A 22,825-nucleotide genomic window follows, 5' to 3' on the forward strand; every position below is an offset into this window, starting at 1 on the left:
GACCTTGACCTTCCTGCAGGTCAAGCACCACTCCACATACCTTTCTATGTCCTGCTTCATGAAGGGCCACCAATAATCAGAGCGAAGTTCCCGATACATCTTCGTCACCCCGGGATGGATGGAGAACCTCGACTTGTGGGCCTCATACATCAGAACTTGTCGTACACCACCCCATTACGATCCTACAATAAAACACGTAAAGATAAGCGACAATCAATACGAATAAAGAGATAAGGATGTAATACATACCCGTCACAACATTAGGTGTTGCACGTGCCTCATCCGCAGTAAGCTGGAAAGCCCAATCCTGCTCCTCGTCATAGGTGCCTCAGCCCGGCCCTGACAGCCATTTGTAATCCTCGACATCGCAAGAGTGGCTGCCGCCACCTGTCTTGCTGCTGCTAAACTCGGAAACTGGGTCCTCTTATGGTCCCTTTGATTGCACTGAAAGAAAATCATATATGAATTTGTTGTGGCGGTGGTGGTAGCAGTACAATCCCTACTTATATGACCAGTTTGGCCGCATTTGAAGCAGCCCAAACTCCCCGTCTTGCACAGACCGTCGTGCATCTTGCCGCACTTGCCACATTGGATGCGGCCCTGCTAGCTACTTGATCTGTGATCTGATACCTTAGGCTTTTTGCTCGAACTACCTTTTTGAACCCCATCTGGTTTGATCTTCCTCTCCATCTCCAAATCCAACTTCTTTTCCGAGCTCTCGCAATCGTATCCTCCAATGTCTTGCAGCTAGATCGAATCACAAACTGTCGTATATCGCTCCTCAATATTTCATGGTATCGGGCTTTTTTCATCTCCTCGTCAACCACATACTGTAGAACAAGAAGGGTCTTCTCCCTGAACATAACAATGATCTTGGCCACTGTCTTCGTAGTCTGCTGGAGGTCCTGGAACTCCCTCACAAGCTGTTGCACCTCAATCACAGGTGCAAACTCGGCCCTAAACTTGGCCGAGAATTCTCTCCAAGTCATCTCATCAATAGCGACATCATCTTTAATAGCTCTCCCAACCTCCTCCCACTAATCTCGCGCCTTGTCCTTTAGGAGGCAGGGAGCAAGTCGAACCTTGTCCCCTCGTGTCATCTGCTGGTGCGAAAGGTATTGGTGACATCCGCCAACCACCTGCAGCTAGCAATGAGGTCCCGATCCCCATGATAGTCGGGAGCTCCATAAGCTCTAAACTCCCTAAACGTTAACGCGCGCGACCCCATCATGGCCGCCACCTCAGTGCAGAATACACTCAGTCTCTCATACAAAATCTCCAAGATATCCTCCTTGATTGCACCGAAGATCACATGAGTCTGGTCAATGATAATGCACGTGACCTCAGATGAAATGAACTCTCTCATCTACTCATCTACCTGCCCGGCTCTAGAGACTGAGCCTAAACCCTCACTAGTGCCTGAACTGCCAACTGGTCTAGTTCGTAGCATCATCATACTAAAAATACACTTACTAGGATGCCATGGAAACCCTCCAAGGTGTTACACCAAATGCCATGTGAACCCCCATATGGTCTTAATCTACTTCCACGGGAACCCATCGGGGTCTTCCATACATCATTTATACCAACATAACACAAAATCAACTAACAATGCACATATACAAACCCTATAATCCATACATACAAACATATAAAGGTGTCATGGAAACCCTCCATAGTCTTACACCGGATGCCATAGGAACCCCCTCATGGTCTTAGCTCACTACCATGGGAACGCCTACATGGTCTTAGCCTGGAATGCCATGGGAACCCCCACATGGCCTTATCTTCAACTGCCTCAAGAACCCCCCGGGGTCTTCCATCTAAGTATCACAAAGACAATTAGCATACCAAATACCACACAATAAACTAGCGTACCACATATAACTAATTGCCATGTGAACCCCTGCATAGTCTTCACATAAATACATAATGTATCGATAGCACATCCGCAATAATCATCACAGCTAGATAAATCGGCCGACCTTGGTGCCTTTGACCCATTGATATGGTGAGGAGAGTCACCTCACATTGTTGAAGTCCCGCAGATAAAACTCTAGCTGCTGGTTGACAGATTCCCGAACTGTCAACATTAAAACAACACCCAATTAAGAATTAGGGTCCCAATACATAACCATAAGTCCATTCTTAGGGTAAAAGACTACTTTACCCCCAACCTATCTTGATCCCATCCCAAGGCCCAAACAGACACTTTGAAGGCCGAAAAGCTAAATAATGAACCAAGGCCCAACATATGGCCCAATTTTCCAAATTGGGCCCAAAACTCTACAGGGTCCTACCTTAAGGCCCAATCATTTATGCTAGTCCAAACACTTAGCATTCCGATGGTCCAATATCTCATAATCATTAAGGCCCAATTATGGCCTAATTTTCCAAAGTGGACCGAAACCCCTCACATGGGCTTTACCCTAAAGCCCATCCAAATATTCTAGTCCATATACTTATTCTTGGATGGCCATCAATAGCCTAATCACCAAATCCCAACAGAAAGGCCCAACTCAAGGCCCAAACAAAATTAGGGTTTTCACATAAAATAACGATTAGGGTTAAGTGTTCTTACTTAACCCATTAAGGACTTGATCCATTAAGGACTTAGTTCATTGAGTCCATTATTCCACTAGACCAAACATACAATATGGTCGGGTGTAATTCAAAATTCCAAATCTAACGGTCCAACGCGGGTCCCGATAAATCCAAAACTCAAATTCACAAAATTAGGGTTTACAACCCAATCGTGTGCTAATTGGTCAAATGGTTAGGTTTTTAGGGTAATTAGGGTTAAATAAGTCGGGCACCACCCACTAACACTTCGAGTAGTGGTGGTCAACGGCGGCTCACAGCAGTGGCCACCACCTCGTGGTGGTAGTGGTTACGATTCTAGTCGGAAACATGTCTAAGCAAATCAATTAACAACCCAATCACACATAAATGCACACTGCCACCCAATACGGAGGCTAGTGGTGATGACGTTTTTGCCAAGAATCTACACACTAAACTCTAAATGAACAGTCCATGCTAAAACACACACACATACATATATAAGCACACAACCACCTAACATGGTGGTTGGCAGTGGCAGGAGGTAGCAATCACCACCTCACGGTGGTGGCAATGGCCTTTCTTAGATTTCCGACCGAGATACACCGATACAACCTCCTGAATGCTAAAAAAAACAACGCATACACACCCCCTTGACACACACACATCACATTAGAGCAACAAACACACACCCGATTGCGAAACTCGAACACATTCATCCTTCACGGTGGCATGCGGCGGTAATGGCCATTGGCATCTGCTCACGGCGACCGCTCGAAGCAGCGTTGGCACGCTAGCAGATGGCGAAAGCTGGTCAGAGTAACACCGGATGTGATACATCTGTGGATCACGACATATGACTGTAGAAGAAGAAGACAACGGAGGAATGGTGGCAGCGAACGTTCACAGCTACGCCGGTGGTCTTCAACAGCTTATTCCCAGTGGTCCTCGTTGTCGCCGGTAGTAGGAGCACGACGGTGGTGTTTCAATGATGGGGATGGCAAAGGCTGAAGATGGGAGAAATAAGGGTAGCGGCTGACATTTTATAAGTAGAGTTAGGGTTAAATGCAAGGTGGTGATGGGTATAAGCCCGTTCATATGAGATCTTCACTCCTAGTTACATTTCCATCCCCTCCATGTCAAATCTTTTCAACTTAAATCCATTATTTACCAAATAACCCCCATCTTTAATAATTCATTATAATTCAAGTCCCAGAATTTACCATTTAACCCTTAACATTCCAAGATCCTTTCAATTTAAGTCCAATAATTAGCAAACACCCCCTAACTTCTGAAAATCTTTACAAAATAAATCATGGAAATACACTTTAACCCCCAAAAATCCAAATCATGATATTTGGCTCCCCGAAACCAACACCTCGCTAAATATTATGGATTTTAGGGCCACTATAAAATAATATAAAATATAAATTTACATCTTGGGGGTCCGGGTTTATTATTTAATTACTTTATTTCAAACGGAATATTACAACTTTATTGTTATTTGGTAATTACAATGATTTACTTTGAAGATATTGACTTTGAGAACAAGTACTACAAGTGTAGTACCTCTAATGGCTGACAAACACATTAGATTTATGTTTTTTGTTAGTTTGAGATTTGTGAAAGAAGTTTGAAGAAGATGATACATCCTTGAGTTGTTAACCACTTCCATTTAAAATTAAAATGAAAAATGAAAAAAATACATAAATGTATAGTTTTACATTATTCAAATAACATTAGAAATGTTAAATTTCAAATTAATTCGACCCCCACTTTCACTCTTTCCACTTTCATTTTCGGCACCATCTCAATGACCTATATTCATAGTTATGATGACTCCATATAGCTACTAAAGTTGCTTTCTTTTCTTGTAATAAATAAAATTAAAGTGTCTTATTAATTGTAGAAAATATATAGTTTTCTACAATAATAAAACCATATAAGAAAAAAATTGGAACAAACCTTATCCAAAACATAAGGTTGGAGATATGAATTACGATTTTATTTTTTTTAAATACATAAAAATATAATAGCATAAATTTTTTAGTTAAAATGATAAATAATCATATTTAAAGAAATATTAAAATAAATATATGTTGAATTTAAATAGGTTGGCGGGTTGAAAAAATATTGATAATTTTTATCGAATCCAACCCATTTAATTAAACGGGGTACACGGTCTGACAATTTAACTTAAATAAGACGAAAATCTCAATCCAACGCGTTGATTTTGGATTAGGTTTTGATTGGATTGACGGGTTGAATTGATTTTTATCGTATTAAATAAATTAAATATTCTCATATCCTTTTGTTCCGATACATAGAATAGTTCTAACTATTCCAATACATAGAATAGTTTCTAATTGAGGGATTGAATCGAGTAGGATGCCCAACTTAATGTTAACCAAACAATGATCTAATTATATGGAAAATTCAAATGGAGCGGATCCTCCCTTGTTAGTTTTTACACACGCGTCAAATGAGAATTGGTTGTCCCACATTCCTGGAAAAGTAGTTAACCAATTGAGTCTAGTAGATTTGCTATAAGTCTATGACAACGATTTGTTTTTTCCTTAACACAACTTATTTGACTTTAATATACATTTAAAAGGGCTCGTAATAATCAATAGGGGTGTCACTGTTTTTTAAAAACAAACTATTCAAACGTTGATGAAGTACAAACCGCATACTTGGAGAATAGGAACATACTAGATGGACGACTTATTGTAAACAAGATATGCTCATGGGCCAAGAAAACGAAGAAGAAAACCTTACTCTTCCAAGTAGATATTGACAAGGCCTTTGACTCACTTCATTGAGATTTCCTTGATTCTATGTTATCGCAAATGGGATATGGTGATAAATGGTGCCGGTGGATTCGTGGATGTTTAGAATCATCAAAAGCATCAGTGATCGTCAATGGAGTCCCGAAAAAGGAATTTAAAATCTCTAAGGGCGTGAGGCAAGGGGATCCTCTATCTCCATTCTTGTTTATCTTAGCTATGGAAGGCCTGAACATAGCCATGAAAAGTGCTCGTGAACGAAGTATTTTCAAAGGGGTCAAGCTTCCTAATGACGGTCTTGGAATCTCCCATTTGTTTTACACTGATGATGTCGTGTTCCTAGGTGAATGGTTTAAGACAAACTTGCAAAATTTGGCAAGAATCCTTCGGTGTTTTCACGCATCATCGGGTCTGAAAGTCAATTTTAATAAATCAAAAGTGTTCGGTATTGGCGTACCTCTCTGCAAAACAACGAGATGGGCTGCGATACTTGGATATGAACCATCTTCACTTCCGTTCACCTACTTAGGGGTTCTGGTTGGAGCTAACATGAATCTGAAAAAGAATTGGAAGCCGGTGATTGACAGATTCCAAATCAAAGTTCACATCATGGAAAGCTAAAACCCTATCCTTTGGGGGGTGTTTGACACTAATACAATCTGTCATGAGGAATCTCCCCACATATTTTATGTCACTCTTTGTTGTTCATGCAGGTGTCATAGATATACTTGAGAAGATCAGACGTAAATTCCTTTGAGGAGGTATAAGCGAAAATAAGAAGACCAATTGGGTAGCTTGGAGTAAGGTCACAATTGAAGAAAAAAAAAATGGTGGTCTCGGCGTCGCTTCTATTAAAGCTTCCAACGTGGCATTAATTTGTAAATGGTGGTGGAGATTAAAGATAGATCCGCACTCTCTGTTGGGCGAAATCGATCTTGAGAATACATTTCTTAAACAACAAACCGACAATATATCTTGCCAATATGGCGATTACGGGAATGTGGAAAAACATTTCCAATGTTAAAAATGAGTTGTTAAAAAGGAATATCTCTCAAAATATCATAATGTCCAAAATAGTCAACCGTGGAGAGCAAATTATGTTCCGGAGCAAATTATGTTCTGGATGGACGACTGGATAGGTCATGTAACATTGAAACAATTGTTCTATATCCTTTACGTGTTGGAGTCACATAAAAAGTGTAAAGTGGCGGACCGTATATATGCTCACAGATTCTCATGGGACTGGACAACTCAACCTCACGAGGACTCTCTCAATCAACTCTCTCAACTACTCTCAAATGTCCATCTTTTTAGTAGCAGGGACACATGGCTATGCAAGTTAAATTCGAGTGGGAACTACAGTGTAGTGGCGTTGCGTAAGAAAATCGATGAAGAACCTCGCACGGTGGATAATGTATGTTTCGACTGGATTAAAGAGCTCTTAAAGTATCCTGTTTTGTATGGAGAGCAATGATGAACAAGATTCTATTTGTTGCTGCCCTTAAACTTCGGGGGCTTAACACTGCAACAATGGAGTGTAGTGGTTGTATACATATGGAGGAAAACACAAAACATATATTATGGCAATGTCCATTTGCGAGAACTACATAGGAATGGATTTCCAAATGGTGTGGAATAAACTTGTTGCAGTCTCATAGTTCAGCGACAGAGACGATACAGTTTGCAGCAAAATAGGGCAACTGCCCCAAGAAAAAAAATGTCTTGTTGGGTACAATTTATGGTACGATTTGTGGGCTATGGAGGACTATAAACGATAGATTGTTCAACATGGTTAGGCTTCCACCAATCAAGGTGGCGGATCTCATGAAGTCAATGGTGTTCCTTTGGTTCAAACATAGATCCAATTCAACATGGAGTAACTGGATTTGCAATCCATTTCTATAAATGTTGCTTTACTCTTTCTGTCTCACTTACTTGTAATTGTTTCGATTCTCGCATTCGCCTAGCTTCTTGCTAGGTGGTCTCTTTTTTTAATATATTCATTTGTCAGTTCAAAAAAAAAAAAAAAAAACTATTCAAAATGTCTTAAAGTTGACAATTAACGGATTTTATATTTTACAATGATAACCATCTAATGTATTTTGTATGGTTATTTGCAATCTAAGTTCCACTCTTTTAAAATTTATATTTTTCACCTAGAATTTATCTACAAATTTGATATGAATTTAAAATTTTGTTACTAATTCTCCACAAATTTAGGTTTTTTTTCCCAAATTTATTTTTCTATGACTTTTTTAGACGTTTTGTAATTCCAACTTTAAGTAAAAAACTTTTACAAATTTTACGTTAACTATTCTTTTCCTAACTTTTGTATTTCATCATACACATATCAACAAACCAAGTTTTCTTAGTTATTATGTGACACTTTGATTTGATGATAAAAAAAAAATTAATTATTTTACGATTAATCCTTGTTTTATTATTTCTTCTTATTTTAAATTATTTTTGTTATTTAATTAACATGTTATATTTAATTTATAGTTTGAATACGTTTGTTGTATGCGATTATTATCAGTTTTAAGTCACAATCTTTAAATAGTTTGTAGAAAATACATAAATTATTAATTTAAATATAAATATTATATTTAAATTTACTATTTAAAAGTTTTGTCTTCAAACTGACAATGATTGTTAACAAGTATTAACACTGTAAGTCAAATATTAACGAAAAATATGATTTAAAATAAGAATAAATAATCAAATAAAAACTAATCATAAAAGAATTTAAATTATAATATTTTTATTTCATAAAATCCAATTACCACACAATCTTAAAAAAAAGTGACTTGCTATTTAAAGGAGCTTAGGAACAGTAATTTTTTGCTTTTATGTTTTTACCACAAATATTTAGTGAATTTGATATTTTTTGTCTATAAAGTCAAAACTTTTACATTTTACGTTTTAATTAAGTTTTTGTGTTTTTAGGTTTTGCCACAAATTTTTACTAACTTTAACACTTTTACTCCTTGCACTCAAAAGTTTTACATTTTGGTGTTTTTACTACAAATCTTTAATAAATTTGATATTTTTCGTCCTTGTAGTTAAAACTTTTACATTTTGATATAAAAAACACAAACATTTACAATTTTGCCACCATATTTTTCTAATTTTGGTAACTTTAACATTATTACCATAATATTTTTGGATTTTCTTCATAATGTCTCTTTTTTTGGTTGTACACTTTTGACATTTAATTTCAGGGGATATCGACTTTCTCTCCTGTTTATGGTGATTTGCAATTTTAACACATAACTTTTAAAGTTACCGATTTTTCTCATATTACCCCAAAAACGGCGTAGCTATAGTTATTTACTATTGTAATATAATTTCCAACTTTCATTCGAGTTTCACCATACAAATCGGTTCATACACGCCTGCCTAATCAATTAAGACGGATGAGCCCAAGGAATACGGCCCATCACTTCCTTACAAACGTGTCGAATAATAATTGGCTATGCTCCACATATGTCCCACAAATTCACAGTTAACGAAGACCAATTGACAAAGCAAATCGAGTAGATTTCTCGTAACCAACATTTTCTAATTCTAATTTATTATAAAATTTTATATAATACGTATCTATTTCTCTAGAACAATAATATACATTATATAATATGTTTGTCCAATTTTTATACAACAAAGAGAATATACAAATGCAATGATGTCAAATATTATATTAACAATGGTAAAATGGATGGATTAAACATGTTCAACAAGTCGAAATATATAATTAGAACATGTGGTTTTGGGTCCATAAAAGTTTCAGTATTTGAATAATAATCCAATCTTTTAAAATAAATGATTTATGAAATGTGAAACATCGAATACAATCAGGACGGCTTTAGCCTCACTCAATCGTTAGTTAAGTTTTTTCAAAATAATAATAATAAGAAATTTCCAAGGTCAGAGACAAGCTATATGGTAAACTAATAAAAACAAAATTTTTTGTTAACTCAACTAAAAATCAAAGAGAAACAAAAGTCTCTTTTTAGTTATATAATTTCCACAGACCACCAAGAAATTAAGGTATGAAGACAGATTAATTCGCCATAAATGGTGGAACCTAAAGTAAGGCTTAGTAGTATAAATAGGTACCATAGGAACACCCAAACTCAACCTTTATCAGTTCAGAAAATTGTATCATTTTTTTTTATCATAAGTATTCGCTAGGAATTCGTAGCTTTTATCTAGTTTACAAAATTCTTATATCCATGGATTTTCTGAATTTTGTCAAAAGTGTTTTGGTCTATATAGCTGTCTTCACTTTCTCGGTTCAAGTCACACTAGGTAAATACAATATATTCTGTTGAGGTTTAAAATTCATATAAAGATCATCGTTTATGATAAGAATAGTAAATAAAGTTTGAAAATTTATATGTAGGAAGCATTGCATGTGAGAATTTGAACAAGGACTCATGTGCATTTGCCGTATCATCAAGTGGAAAGCGATGTGTGCTTGAGAAGAATGTCCGAAGGAGCGGGGAGGAGGTGTTTGTTTGCAGTACCTCACAAATAGATACTAATAAGTTAGCAAGTTGGATAGAAACTGACAAATGCCTACATGCATGTGGGCTTAACCGTAACGTCCTAGGGATCTCCTCCGACTCCCTTCTTGAATCTCGGTTCATGCAAAAACTTTGCTCAACTCAATGTTACAATGGTTGTCCGAATATTGTTGATCTATACTTCAATCTTGCTGCCGGTGAAGGTAACACTCTCTTTATTGGTTTTTCGGTTAAGTGTTATAAAAAATATTGTCTGCATAAATTATGTTTAAAAATATGTGACGAAATCATAACATAATTGGGAAATAAAGAAAAAAAAAACAAAATGATCGGAAATTAAGACTTGACGAGCAAAGTCTTTCTCACTATAGTAGGTCGGTGTTTCTACATTCACCAAAAAAATAACACTCGGATATGGTTTAAGAAAAGTTCTAGCACCATTAATCAATAAATCTTGACTTTACTGACTATTGACTCTATTCGAGCAAATTTGTATTTATGTTTATTATATGTAAAGGTGTATATTTACCGAGCTTATGTCAAGCGCAAGGAGATAGCAAGAGGAGAGGGATGAGCGAGATAAGGAGCGTGGGTTATGTTGGCGCACCTGGACCCATGGTGCCCGTGAAATTTATGGTTGATGGTTCCCCGACAATAGCCCCATCCAATGTTTAGAATATCCTCGTTTGTAGATCTGTGAAATCTATATATTATCTAGTTATCTTCGAATAAGGATTGATCATCCAAGAATAAAGATTTGCAAATTCATCATGTATACATACCACGAAAAATTAATGATGTTATAATTTTATTATGTTGTTTCTTGTTTGATAAGTAGGTTGTACTTGTACCCCTTGTATGTTTTGGTTTTCTAATTTGTATTGTGGATACACGCTTCTTGTTGTTATGATTATATCCTAATTTATTCAATATACGTTTTTTTACTGTTCATATTTAAGTTGCTCTAATTGTTTTTTTTTTTTTTTTAATCTCAATTGTAGGTTTTCGGATGGATATGTTTCTACTATTATTTATTCATGTTTTTCTCCGTCACATGCTCTATGTTTGCACATGTAGATCTTTTGTGTGACACAATTCCTTTATCTTATTGAAGGCATACCGTGACATCTATCTCTCTCTACTTTTTTTTTTAATGAGATTCTTAAAATATGAATATGTTGTTTTTTGATAAATACATGAAAACCATATTTATTTTCACACAAACAATCACGTATTTATTTGTGTAAAACAGTTATATTTTAAATATTCAATGTATATAAGGATTTGATCATACATTTTTCTCAAGCATTTAAGAGGATAACATGGAACATTAAAATGTTTTGTTTACAAAAGCAATTGAAAAGTATCTTCGATGGGATATATTTTATTAATTACTAGGTGTAAAACTCAAATATTACATGGGTTCATTTAAAAGAAAAATTAAATATAAAATTTTAAACATTTGAAAAGTTTAAATTTTTCAGAAAAACTTAAAAAAAATATTGAATTATTAAAATTAATGTGTGTGTATGTTTTTAATTTAAACAAATAATTTAGATAAATAAAAAAGGAAAACTAATGAGGTTTTAATTTAGAAAATTTAAAATTAGAATGTAAGTCAATTAATGAAATTGATATACATTTATCATTATATTTATTACAATTATTATATTTAAATATTATGTGGAATTTGATAAAATAGAAAAAACCACAAAATATCATGTGGAAAAAATTTAATTGAAAGTAACCACAAAATGATATATTGCTAAATCAATAAGAGTGCAACAAATGACAAAAAGATTTTCATTTATTAGAGATGATTAATTTTCAATCGATCATTCGATAAATATCATTGAATTGAAAACCTATTTTGTTATTATTAATAACTACATAATTGATAAAAAAAAAAAATAATACAAATATCAATATATGACGAGTGATAAAAATAAAAATGAAAAACTAAAGGAGTGCATATAAAATATTTCAAATATGTATGAATAAATGTTTAATTATTAGAAAAAGAAATCGTGTGCATTTGAGAATCTACTCTAATAAATGAATGTTTTTTGCTACATGTCACACTCATTCAATTTGTCAAATGTCATTTTGTAGTTATTTTGAATTAATTTCTTTTTCACATGTCATTTTATGGGTTTTTATATTTTAATAAATTCAACATAATACTTTAATATAATAATTATAATAAATATACTAATAAATGAATATCAATTTCATTAATGGACTTACCTTCTCATGTCAAAATTCTCAAATTAAAGCCCATTAGTTTATTTTGTTTATGTATTTAAACTAGTTGTGAAACCCGTGTATTAAATGAGTTAATTTAAAAAAAAATTAAATATAAACGTTTAAATATGTGAGAACTTTGAATTTATAAGAAAATAAGAAAAATTACACAATTAGTCCTTGTGGTTTACCTACTTGAGAACTTTGAATTTTTCATAACCCTCGCATTTTATCACATATTATTAGTATTTAGTCTTTTGGCAGAAATGGTCCCTCATTATTATTATTATTATTATTATTATTATTATTATTATTATTATTATTATTATTATTATTATTATTATTATTATTATTATTATTGTTAGACAAAATTACACAATTGGTCCCTGTGGTTTACAAGATTTAACACATTGAGGACAACGATGGAAACCGAAATCACTCTTTTACTCCTAATCCAAGTTTTTTTTTTATTAATTTATATTTCTATCCATGCAGGTATTTACACAATATTGTCTAATAACTCACCATATTCTAACTCTTGGGTCCTTGATACAGGTTGTGGAATTCACATATGTTCTGATTTGCAGGGACTAAGAAGAAGTGAGAATGTGGAGCATGGAAAGATAAACTTGATCATGGGGAATAGGAAAGCTTCACATGTGACCAAGATTGAAGTTTATTCTTTGTTGCTAAGTAGTGGGTTTACATTAGATTTGAATAAATGTTATTACTCGCCTGAAATGGAAAGAAATATTATTTCCTTTCATGCTTTGTATAAACAAGGTTTTACCTTTTCTTTTGATAATGAAATTGGTGGAATAAATGCTTTATTTAATAATGTTCTTTATTTTAAAGCATTACCTTGTGATGATGTGTATGAAGTTGTGCCTCTTGTAGATAACCTAGGGAATAATGTGTTGTGTATTGATTCTTTTAATGATAACTTGGATAAAGCATCATTATGACATTGTCGTCTTGAACATGCAAGCAAAAAACGCATAGGCCAACTCCAAAAGGATGGAGTCTTAGAGTCATTTGACCTAAAGTCAAATGATAGTTATGAATCATGCTTACTTGGAAAAATGACAAAGTCTCCCTTCACTGGTTCTTGTGCAAGGGGTGAAGGTTTGATGGATCTAGTGCACACATATGTGTGTGGACCCTTAAAAACTACCACAAGGGATGTTAATCATCATTATGTGACTTTTACAGATGATTATAGTATGTATGGATATGTCTACTTAATCAAGCATAAGTCAGAGACTTTTGAAAGGTTTAAAGAGTTTAAACAAGAAATCGAGAATCAATTGGGCAGGAACATTAAGATGCTTCGAACCGATTGTGGTGGTGAGTATCTTAGTCAGAGTTCCTTGACTATCTTAAGGAATGTGTGATTGTCTCACAATTAACACCTCCCAGGACACCACGGTTGAATGGTGTGGCTGAGAGGCATAATCGAACCTTGTTGGACATGGTTTGTTCCATGATTAGTCGAGCTTTGCTACCAATCTCATTCTGGGGGCGCCCGTATCCTTAATCTAGTCCTGACAAAGAAGGTTGCCAAAACACCTAACGAGATGTGGACTGGAAAAGTTCCTAGTCTAGCCCACATAAAGATTTGGGGTTGCGAGGCTTTCGTGAGGTGTGAGACTCACGATAAACTCGAACCTCGAAGTGAAATGTGTATTTTCATCGGCTACCCACATAAATCCTTTGGTTACCTCATCTACAGACCCAGTGAGAATGTGATCTTTATAGCAAGGAGAGGTGTCTTTCGAGAGAGATAGAGATAGATAGATAGATAGAGAGAGAGAGAGAGAGAGAGAGTTCATAAGCCAAGGAAACAATGGGAGGCAAATTGACCTTGAAGAAATTCAAGAGTCAAGCGGTGAAGAAACCTCAAACCCTAGCAGTCAACCTGAGGAGGAAATTATTGTTGATCCAATTGACGAGTCTGTACCTCTCAGGCGTTCCACAAGGGTTAGGAATGCACATGAGCACTATTATGGTTTCCATATTACTGCAGAAGGTGAGACACTTATCAATGATGAGACACTGGTAAGTCTGGATGAACCTAACAACTATGCGGAAGCCATGGCATGCCCCGAGTATTCTAAATGGAAAGAGGCTATGGACAGCGAGATACAGTCCATGTATGAAAATCAAGGTTGGAACTTGGTTAACAATGTACCAGGTCGCAAGACAGTTGGGTGCAAATGGATCTTCAAGAAGAATAACAACATGGATGGTAATGTACACACTTATAAGGAGCAGATTGTTGCAAATGGCTTTTCTTAAACTCTGGGAGTTGATTATGATGAGACCTTTTCACCAGTAGCAAAGATTAAGTCTATTAGGGTTTCGTTAGCCATTGCTGCATTTCATGATTATGAAATATGGCAAATGGATGTCAAAACTGCCTTCCTTAATGGAAGTTTGGCTGAAGATTTTTACATGTGTCAGCCAGAGGGTTTTGTCAGTACAGAATACCCTAATAGAGTGTGTAAGCTTGAGAAATCCATCTATGGATTAAAACAAGCACCTCGCATATGGAATCTTTGTTTCAATGAAAGTTAAAGAGTTTGGCTTCTCAAGGAGTGAGGATGAATCTTGTGTATATGTCAAGGCTAGTGGGAGTATAGTTATCTTTTTGGTACTGTATGTAGATGACATACTACTCATAGGAAATGAGATCCCAACCTTGCAGGAAGTGAAGTCCTGGCTTGGGAAGTGTTTTGCTATGAAAGACCTAGGAGAAGTTGCCTATATTCTAGGGATAAGGATTCTAAGAGATCGAAGTAAAAGACTAATTAGACTTAGCCAAAGTACCTACTTGGATAAGGTGTTGAAGAGGTTCATCATGCAGGATTCCAAGAAAGAAGAGTTACCTATCTAGAGTAACGCCAGAATGAGTAAGACTCAGAGCCCGAGTACCGAGGTTGCGATAGCATAAATGAGTCGAGTACCTTATGCTTCCGTTGTAGGCTCGATCATGTATGCTATGACTTGTACTCGTCATGATGTGGCCTTTTCCTTGAGCATGGTCAGCAGATATCAAGGGAACCCTGGAAAGGCTCACTGGACTACGGTAAAGAATATTCTCAAGTACCTTCGGAGGACTAAGGACTGGGTCCTTACCCTTTGTGGGAGGGATGACTTGATAGTTGTAGGGTATAGTGATGATAGCTTCCACACTGATAGGGATAATTTCCGCTCCCAGTCGGGCTGGGTCTTTACCTTAAATGGAGGAGCAATTACTTGAAAAAGTTCCAAGCAGGAGATAGTAGCTGATTCAACTTTTGGATCAGAGTGTATAGCAGCAAGCGAGACAGCAAAGGAGGCAATGTGGCTGAAGAACTTCATTGGAGACCTTGGAGTTGTACCAGCTATAAAGGAGCCTATGGAAATTTTCTGTGATAGTGAAAGTCCAGTTACCTTAGCGAAAGAACCAAGGGATCATGGGAGATCCAGACACATCAACAGAAAATACCATTTCATCAAACATCGAATAGAAGAAGGACTCCTCGTGGCAAAAAGGGTATCATCGGATGAGAACCCAATAGATCCCCTCACAAAGGGATTGGGTAGGGTTAAGCATCTCCGGCATGCGAGGCGCATAGGACTGAAGGATGATATTAGTTTTTAGTAGTTAGATAGCTCAGAAATTTGTAAAGTGTAATTGACATTTGACGATGAATAAAAGTTGTGTTTTTTATGAGTAAAGTGTTGCAATCTTTTGTCAATCATTTACTATAATTTATTTTGCATGTTTTGATTTCCAAAATATTTATGTTGTGTATTACATATTATTTAAATTTTCCACAGTCTGACATATGTAGGAAGTAGATATAAATCAAGACTATCATGAGGTGTTTGTAGCAAAGTGGTTCTACAACACTTCATGAGTACTCATAAGTTCTGAGTATTGGACTCAACCCACGCTCACTGGTATCATATTATGGAATTTATCTCGAGTGATCGTGAGACGCTAATATCATATAAGTCTTCAAACCTAGAGATATGACTTGTTGCCCATGTGCTACAACAAGTAGTAGAAAAAGAATATGAGTCGAAGTTTATTTTTTCCTTCTTGGATTAGAAGTGATATCTGGGCCCCTCGATGATTTTGTTTGACCTATGTACCAGTCCCGGTCAGAACTAAATTGATGTGTTCGATTATGGAATTTATCTCGAGTGATCGTGAGACGCTAATATCATATAAGTCTTCAAACCTAGAGATATGACTTGTTGCCCATGTGCTACAACAAGTAGTAGAAAAAGAATATGAGTCGAAGTTTATTTGTTCCTTCTTGGATTAGAAGTGATATCTGGGCCCCTCGATGATTTTGTTTGACCTATGTACCAGTCCCGGTCAGAACTAAATTGATGTGTTCGATTAAGTTCTTTGTTAAACAAATCGGAAATCGGGAGACAAATTACTGGATAATAAGTATGACATTGTTCCATGTATTTGTTCGACTGATATCTAGAATAGAGGATTGTATGATCACTTATCTTAAATGGTGTATCATCATCATCTTAGTTCCGAGAAACCTTAAAAGAGCTACGATTTTTGATTAGTTCCTAAGTCATACTTGCATATATAGTTATTAGACTTATATAAGTGGGAGACTGTTGGATAAGGTGTCTAAGTCCATAACTATTTCTGGGTTAATTGTGTAAATCACTCATACTTGTATAGTGGGCTTAATGCGCCATGGATTATCAAGTTGGGCTAAGGCTCATAGGATGCTCCATGGTGTTTATAGGACCCATGGGTCATGGAAATGAAAGGTCATGACAATTAGGGTTTACATGGTGTAACCCTAATTGTAACACACTATATAAGAATACTTATGCTCACCAAAATCGGCCACTAGGAAGAAGAGAGAGGGATAACCGATTTTCTAAATGTGACATTTCTCTCAAAGTTTATTCCAAGTGAATTTGGTGTTGTGTGAGACATTTGAGGCATCACACTTGGGGTTCTAGGCTCACAAGGTTTTCAAGGAATCCAAATTACTACAAGGTATGTATTTCTAGCTATCTTTTATGTTTAAAGTTCCCCATGTATGCTAGATAGGATTAAGAACCCTGGAAATCAAATTTTGCATGTATTTTAGACAAACATAGATCCAAGGTTTCTAGGGTTACATGTACACCTTAGGAGTGTTAGAATGCTCAAAACTGTACACACGTGTCCAAAGGATTTTTGTGTATAAGTAACAGAAATACACTTTTTTGCTTTGGGTTCAAGTTTGTCATGAATTTCTCTTTGTCACAAGAACGTCACTACCTCGTACCTGGATGTGGGCAAGCAAGGGAAGTTTCTCTATCCATATTTCTTGAGGTGTTTTGGAAACCTTTTTAGTAGGAACGTGATTTAAGATATGGGCGGATGTCTCTAAGGCATACCCCCATAAAGATATAAGAAGAGTGGATCGAATCATCTTCGAACGAACCATGTCAAGAAGGGTTTGATTGTGCCTATCAACCACACCTCTATCAAATCGGAGCATATTTATCTTCTTGACCAATTGATTCTCTACTTTATGCTTGAACTCTTTAAACCATTCAAAGGTTTCTAATTTATCCTTGATTAAGTTGGTATACCTGTATATGTCTATATGGATTAGGTCTAACAGTCCTTCACATCTTTGACATGTTCCAGTGAAAGGCGACTTATTCATCTTGCTCAATAAATATGATTCATGTTCATTATTTGACCTTAGGTTAAATGATTCCAACACTCCATCCTTTTAGAGTTGGACGATGCGTTTCTTGTTTATGTGCCCAAGACAACAATGTCATAAGCACGTTTATTTATACATTTTGATGAATCAATATTAAATAGACCATTTCCTAAGTTATCAACACATATAAAAGTTTCATACAAGCCGTTACAAGAAAAAACTTTGAATATAAAAACGTCATTCTTTAAACCAAAGCAGAACCATTGTCATTATCAAAGGAGTAACGATATCCTTGTCTAAACAAAGCATGAAATGAAATTATGTTTCTAGTCATATTATAAGAATAACAAAAACTTAACAAATCAATCCTAACATCACTATCAACCATAAGTTCGTAAGTTTCAATCTTGGTAACAGAACGAAGAATAATTATTCCCCATGATCAGGTTCAACCTTCTGTGCTCAACTGTAACTCCCATAGATATAGGCCCGTCATTAATTTGATAGAAGATTATTTATGATAGATAATATTAACCAAAGTTATAATATACATGACAAGGATTCTACACATATAAAGAACGTCCAAATCTGACTTCGTGAGGTTAAGTTATGATTTTTCTAATCTTTCAGCGTAGCGGTATACGGATTAGAAAGCAAAATTGTAATCTGTTGTTTGTTAGGAAAAGAAATCTAAATGAGAGTCAAAGATCTCATCAATACTTATCCGTCGATAAAATACAGTCGAGAACGGATGTCATATAACAGAGTTATGAATTTTTAACGGAATTTTACAATCTAAGCCTGTTAAAAAATTTAATTTTAAAAGTAAAGTTAAAATTAACCAACGGAGTCTAAATGAATGTTGTAGATCTCATCGTAGCTACGCGTGGATATAAAACCCATCGAAAATGGAGCTAGTATGAATTAGTTATGATCTTTTTAAGAATTCACATTTTTCCGCATGAACCTATGCACTTAGATAGCATGTGTAGCGTGCACTGACACTCCACCAGATGCTTGACATGTGGCATCACACAAAAAATGACACGTCACCCTAGCTGACCAGATGTGCGGCGTGTGGGGAACTAGGTGTGTGGTGTGCAGTCTAAATTCAGCTATAAATAGGACTTGAATCTCAAACCCTTCTCACACCCTCCAAACGTTTCTCTCTCGATTTCTCTCAAATTTAAGCCCTTTATCCCTTAAGTTTTTAGTCGGTGAACACTTGCGGTGTCTGATAGCCAACAATTATAAGCTCTTGAGTCAAAGTTCTTCCCACTTAATTCCCAGTTTTCATTAGTGTGCTCTATAAGTTAAGCTACACTTATTTAATTTAAGCGTAACTTATAATTATAGTCATAGTCATTATTATGAACCTATAATTAAGATTTATTAGTGATTCCAAGTTATTATACTAATTGATTTACTTACAGGGATGATGTCTATGCTAGATTTAGTGTGGTGTTTAAAATGAGATTTTCAAACAGTATACTTTGTATACGAAACGGACCCTACCTCCAATGTGATCCTACCTGGTTGTTCTTTACTTGATAGATCTTGATGTAGACATTGGGATTAGTGAGGAATCTAGACTATCATTAGTCACCAAGAATATTAGACTAAAACTTAGTGACATTCGTAACTAGTTCACATTAGAGGGAAAGTCAAGGAGTTTGGTGGAGCGCTGTCAAATTCTCCAATCACCCAACTAAGTCAGGTGAGTGCATAGTCCCTTTCACGAACATGATTGTAATACAAGTATTAATCAAAGTATTAAATATCATTTAGAAGGTTTATTTATGAGCTATATGCTCATTTCTTGGTTTATATGTTAGAAATGTATTTAAGGATATATGATGTATGAACCAGATATGGTTTTATATATGAAAAAAACATATGTCTATTATTGTAAGATAATTATAATAGAAATATTATTAGGGAAATGGATAGAAGTATATTAATGTAACATTCGAGATTTTGGTATGTTTCCTTTAACCCCCTTTATGTAGAAAAATTATATCTTTTTGGTCCCTAACTAGTATATGAGGTGTACTCTATCAGTACACATAGCGTACTAGCTCATTTAAGGATTGCAGGTTCACCCACGTACACTGGGCGTACGTAGGAGTACACATGGCATATACAATGCAGGGGTAAACCATAATTTTTAGGGTTGTGCCCTATTTAAAACACCTTAAGACACCCTTATACCTTCAAATGATCAGTCTCCATCTCTCTATACCCTAAAATCGAAACCTTAATTGCCATTTGTGAGATTTGAGCTTGGAAGTGAGTTTTGGTGGTGTTTTTGGTGAAGTAGAAGAATAAGAACACTTGGAGATTGCTTAGGAGTAGCTTCATCTTGTAGATCCAGGGTCATATTCATCTTAGCAAGCCATTTGAGGTAAAAGAAACTCTCATCTTGATAGTTCTTTTTGCTAGATCCAACTTAGACTATTATTTGTGCATTTTTGGGTCTTTTAAGCCACATTTGAGATGATGGTCTACCCTAGAAGCCATGGATGTTATATCTTAGCACCTTTGAGATCACTTCTCCATAAAAATTCAACCTTTATGACTTATTTTGGTCCATGCATGTGTTAGGATCATTAATATGGTTCTTTTTGAGTTTTGGGTCCCATTAAGCCATGCATGGGAGTAAAGTTGCCAACTTTACACGTTAAGTCACCATTTTGGATCAGATATGAGAGTTTGGCTTGATGGATTATCCGATTAAGTGCTTAATGGGTTGGATTGGCTATCTGTGGAGTACACGGGGCGTACTCAGCTCGTATGCTGCACATACTGGCCCCAGAAAGAGTACGTTAAGCGTAAGTCTACGTACACCTAGCATACTCAACTGTTTGGCTTTTGGGTTGACTTTCATTGTTTTGGGCCATATTTTGTACTTTTAGGGTTTGGGACTTGTTGGGCCATTGGAATTATGACTTTGGGTCATTACTAGGCTATGGGCTTTCATGGAATTAGGCCCATGATGGGTTTTAGGCCTAATTAGGAAGTTGGGTCATATTGGACTTTGGGATGCCATTTAGGGAATTAGGCTTTTTGATAAATGGGTTGGGGCTTGGTTTTGGGCCAAGTAAGAGAAGGGTAACATGGTCTTTTACCCTGGATGTTGGACAAGTAATTTAGATTCTTGATTATGGGTAGAGATCCAATTATTAATTGGATATTATTTGATGATATTAGCATAGGGATTTTCTGGATCAGTAGACTGAGACTTTATCTGAGAGACTCAACAGCTTGAGGTGATTTTCTTCACTGTGTTTGGCGGGTCGAAGGCACCAATGCCAACCCATGGTTTATTATGACTAGGATGTTAGTTGTTTTCATGACTCTACATGTTTGTTTTTCTGATATGTTTACCGAACGAGGCCCGATGTCGGGTGCGGCCTGATGATTATATTGTATGTTATTTATCTTTGTGATTCTTGCATGTGTTTATGTGTTTGTATGTATATCGGGTGGGCTCCGATGCCAGGCAGGGCCTGATGAGTAGATCTGTTCCGAGCGCGGCTCGATGTCAAGTGAGGCCTATTATATGTTTGATATGTATGATATGTAGTATTTTGGGGAACTCACTAAGCTTTGTGCTTGCAGTTTTCAGTTTATGTTTCTAGTACTTCTGGTTCAAAGGGAAAAAGCTCAGGATGATTGCAGTGCACACACCACATTGCTATGCATTTTATAAGACTCTGATTGTACTTAGATGTTATTTGTTATACTCTGATTCACTATGGTTTTATGACATTGTTATGGATAATGGTTTTATCATATAAAAATTAAAAAAAAATACTTAATTTTTCAGACGTTACAATTAATACCTAAAATACTATGTGCTAAATGTACACTAAGATAGGGTAGTGTTATCGAGACAGAGTTGGTATTAGGCATTTGTTAGCTATGCCCGTTAAAAATAGAAGACTCAATTAAGTTTGATATCGGGTAGTCTCATTCAAGATGTGTGTGTAAGTTAGGAACGGAGAGTAGAATTATGTTCCTTGACACTTTTAGGTGTCGATGTACGGTAGCTCCATACGGGAGTACGATATAATATTCCTCTTGTTGATAGGAATGCACTCATCAGGTTCAGTGTCAACTTCTACGTCAATGTCATCATCTTGCTCACCTTGAAAATCATCCCTATCACCTTTCAAAACCTCCATATCTCCTTGCAAATCATCCCTATCACTTTGCAAAATCCTCCATATCACCTTGCAAATCATCCACGTCAATGGAAACATCCATACCACCTTGCATTTCTTTATAAACTTCATTTTCACCAGACAATTTGCCGAAAGCACTACATACTTCAACTTGTCATCAATAATCCATTGATGTACATTACCACCAAGATGATCCATGTATACAGGAATTACACAACTAGAATCATATCCTACTTTGATTAATTTCATGAGGTATATGTCGGTAACTATTATCCTTAATCCATCAGGGAACACGATATCGGGCATGCAAAAATAAAAATTCACGCATCTCTTATTTACGAATCTTTTAACAAACTCCATAAATTCGTTCTTGTCTATTCCAGCGAAATCAATATCATCAAACATTTTCTCCCCACCACCATAGTAAGTAATAGCGGGGTACCTCGTAAAAATTCCTGCAAAATGTATATCAATCTTGATGTAAATAGACATAGAAAAGATCCACGATCCACTAGCCCTATTTGAGTGAAGAACAGTTGTGAAATCCCCATTTTCACAGCTAGAAAAAGACCGATTTTGTTTATGCTTTATAAAAGTCAGAGTACCTCTTATAATAAAAATGTTGCGAAATTTATTCCCAGTAAAACATGATAAATACGTTATCAAAGCATTTCCAAATAAAAGTATTTTTATTCATTTTAAAACATTTGGGATGTCATCATCAATACAGAAGCATAAGCATAAACAGAACATACATTCATCATCACTAGTGATTTCTATCTCCTTAATCTCTCAGTGTAATGTGACTTCATATCAACACCTGTGATATA

At 35.7% G+C, this 22,825-nt stretch overlaps 2 protein-coding genes across 2 annotated transcripts; both read left to right on the forward strand.

The window, feature by feature from the left end:
* The first annotated feature begins 5,408 nt into the window (after positions 1-5,408).
* On the forward strand, positions 5,409-5,966 carry LOC145030520 (putative mitochondrial protein AtMg01250). The gene has a single exon (XM_078978873.1). It carries the CDS (start codon positions 5,409-5,411, stop codon positions 5,964-5,966), a length of 558 nt encoding a protein of 185 aa, XP_078834999.1.
* Positions 5,967-9,471: 3,505 nt separating this feature from the next.
* LOC145029458 (uncharacterized) lies at positions 9,472-10,685 on the forward strand. The gene is made up of 3 exons (XM_078977976.1): positions 9,472-9,653; positions 9,748-10,074; positions 10,389-10,685. The coding sequence occupies exons 1-3, from the start codon at positions 9,578-9,580 to the stop codon at positions 10,544-10,546; spliced, it is 561 nt and encodes a 186-aa protein (XP_078834102.1). The 5' UTR covers positions 9,472-9,577; the 3' UTR covers positions 10,547-10,685.
* The last annotated feature ends 12,140 nt before the right edge of the window (positions 10,686-22,825 follow it).

This window comes from Lactuca saligna, chromosome 2 (genome assembly GCF_052625555.1).
Source record: "Lactuca saligna cultivar CGN05327 chromosome 2, ASM5262555v1, whole genome shotgun sequence".
NCBI lineage: Eukaryota > Viridiplantae > Streptophyta > Magnoliopsida > Asterales > Asteraceae > Lactuca > Lactuca saligna.

Bases quoted from the DNA above. Each gene is read 5' to 3' on its own strand.
- LOC145029458 (XM_078977976.1), top strand. From the start codon at position 9,578: ATGGATTTTCTGAATTTTGTCAAAAGTGTTTTGGTCTATATAGCTGTC. The intron at 9,654-9,747 runs GTAAATACAATA...ATTTATATGTAG, and splicing joins CTCGGTTCAAGTCACACTAG to GAAGCATTGCATGTGAGAAT. The intron at 10,075-10,388 runs GTAACACTCTCT...TTATATGTAAAG, and splicing joins CAATCTTGCTGCCGGTGAAG to GTGTATATTTACCGAGCTTA.
- LOC145030520 (XM_078978873.1), top strand. From the start codon at position 5,409: ATGGGATATGGTGATAAATGGTGCCGGTGGATTCGTGGATGTTTAGAA.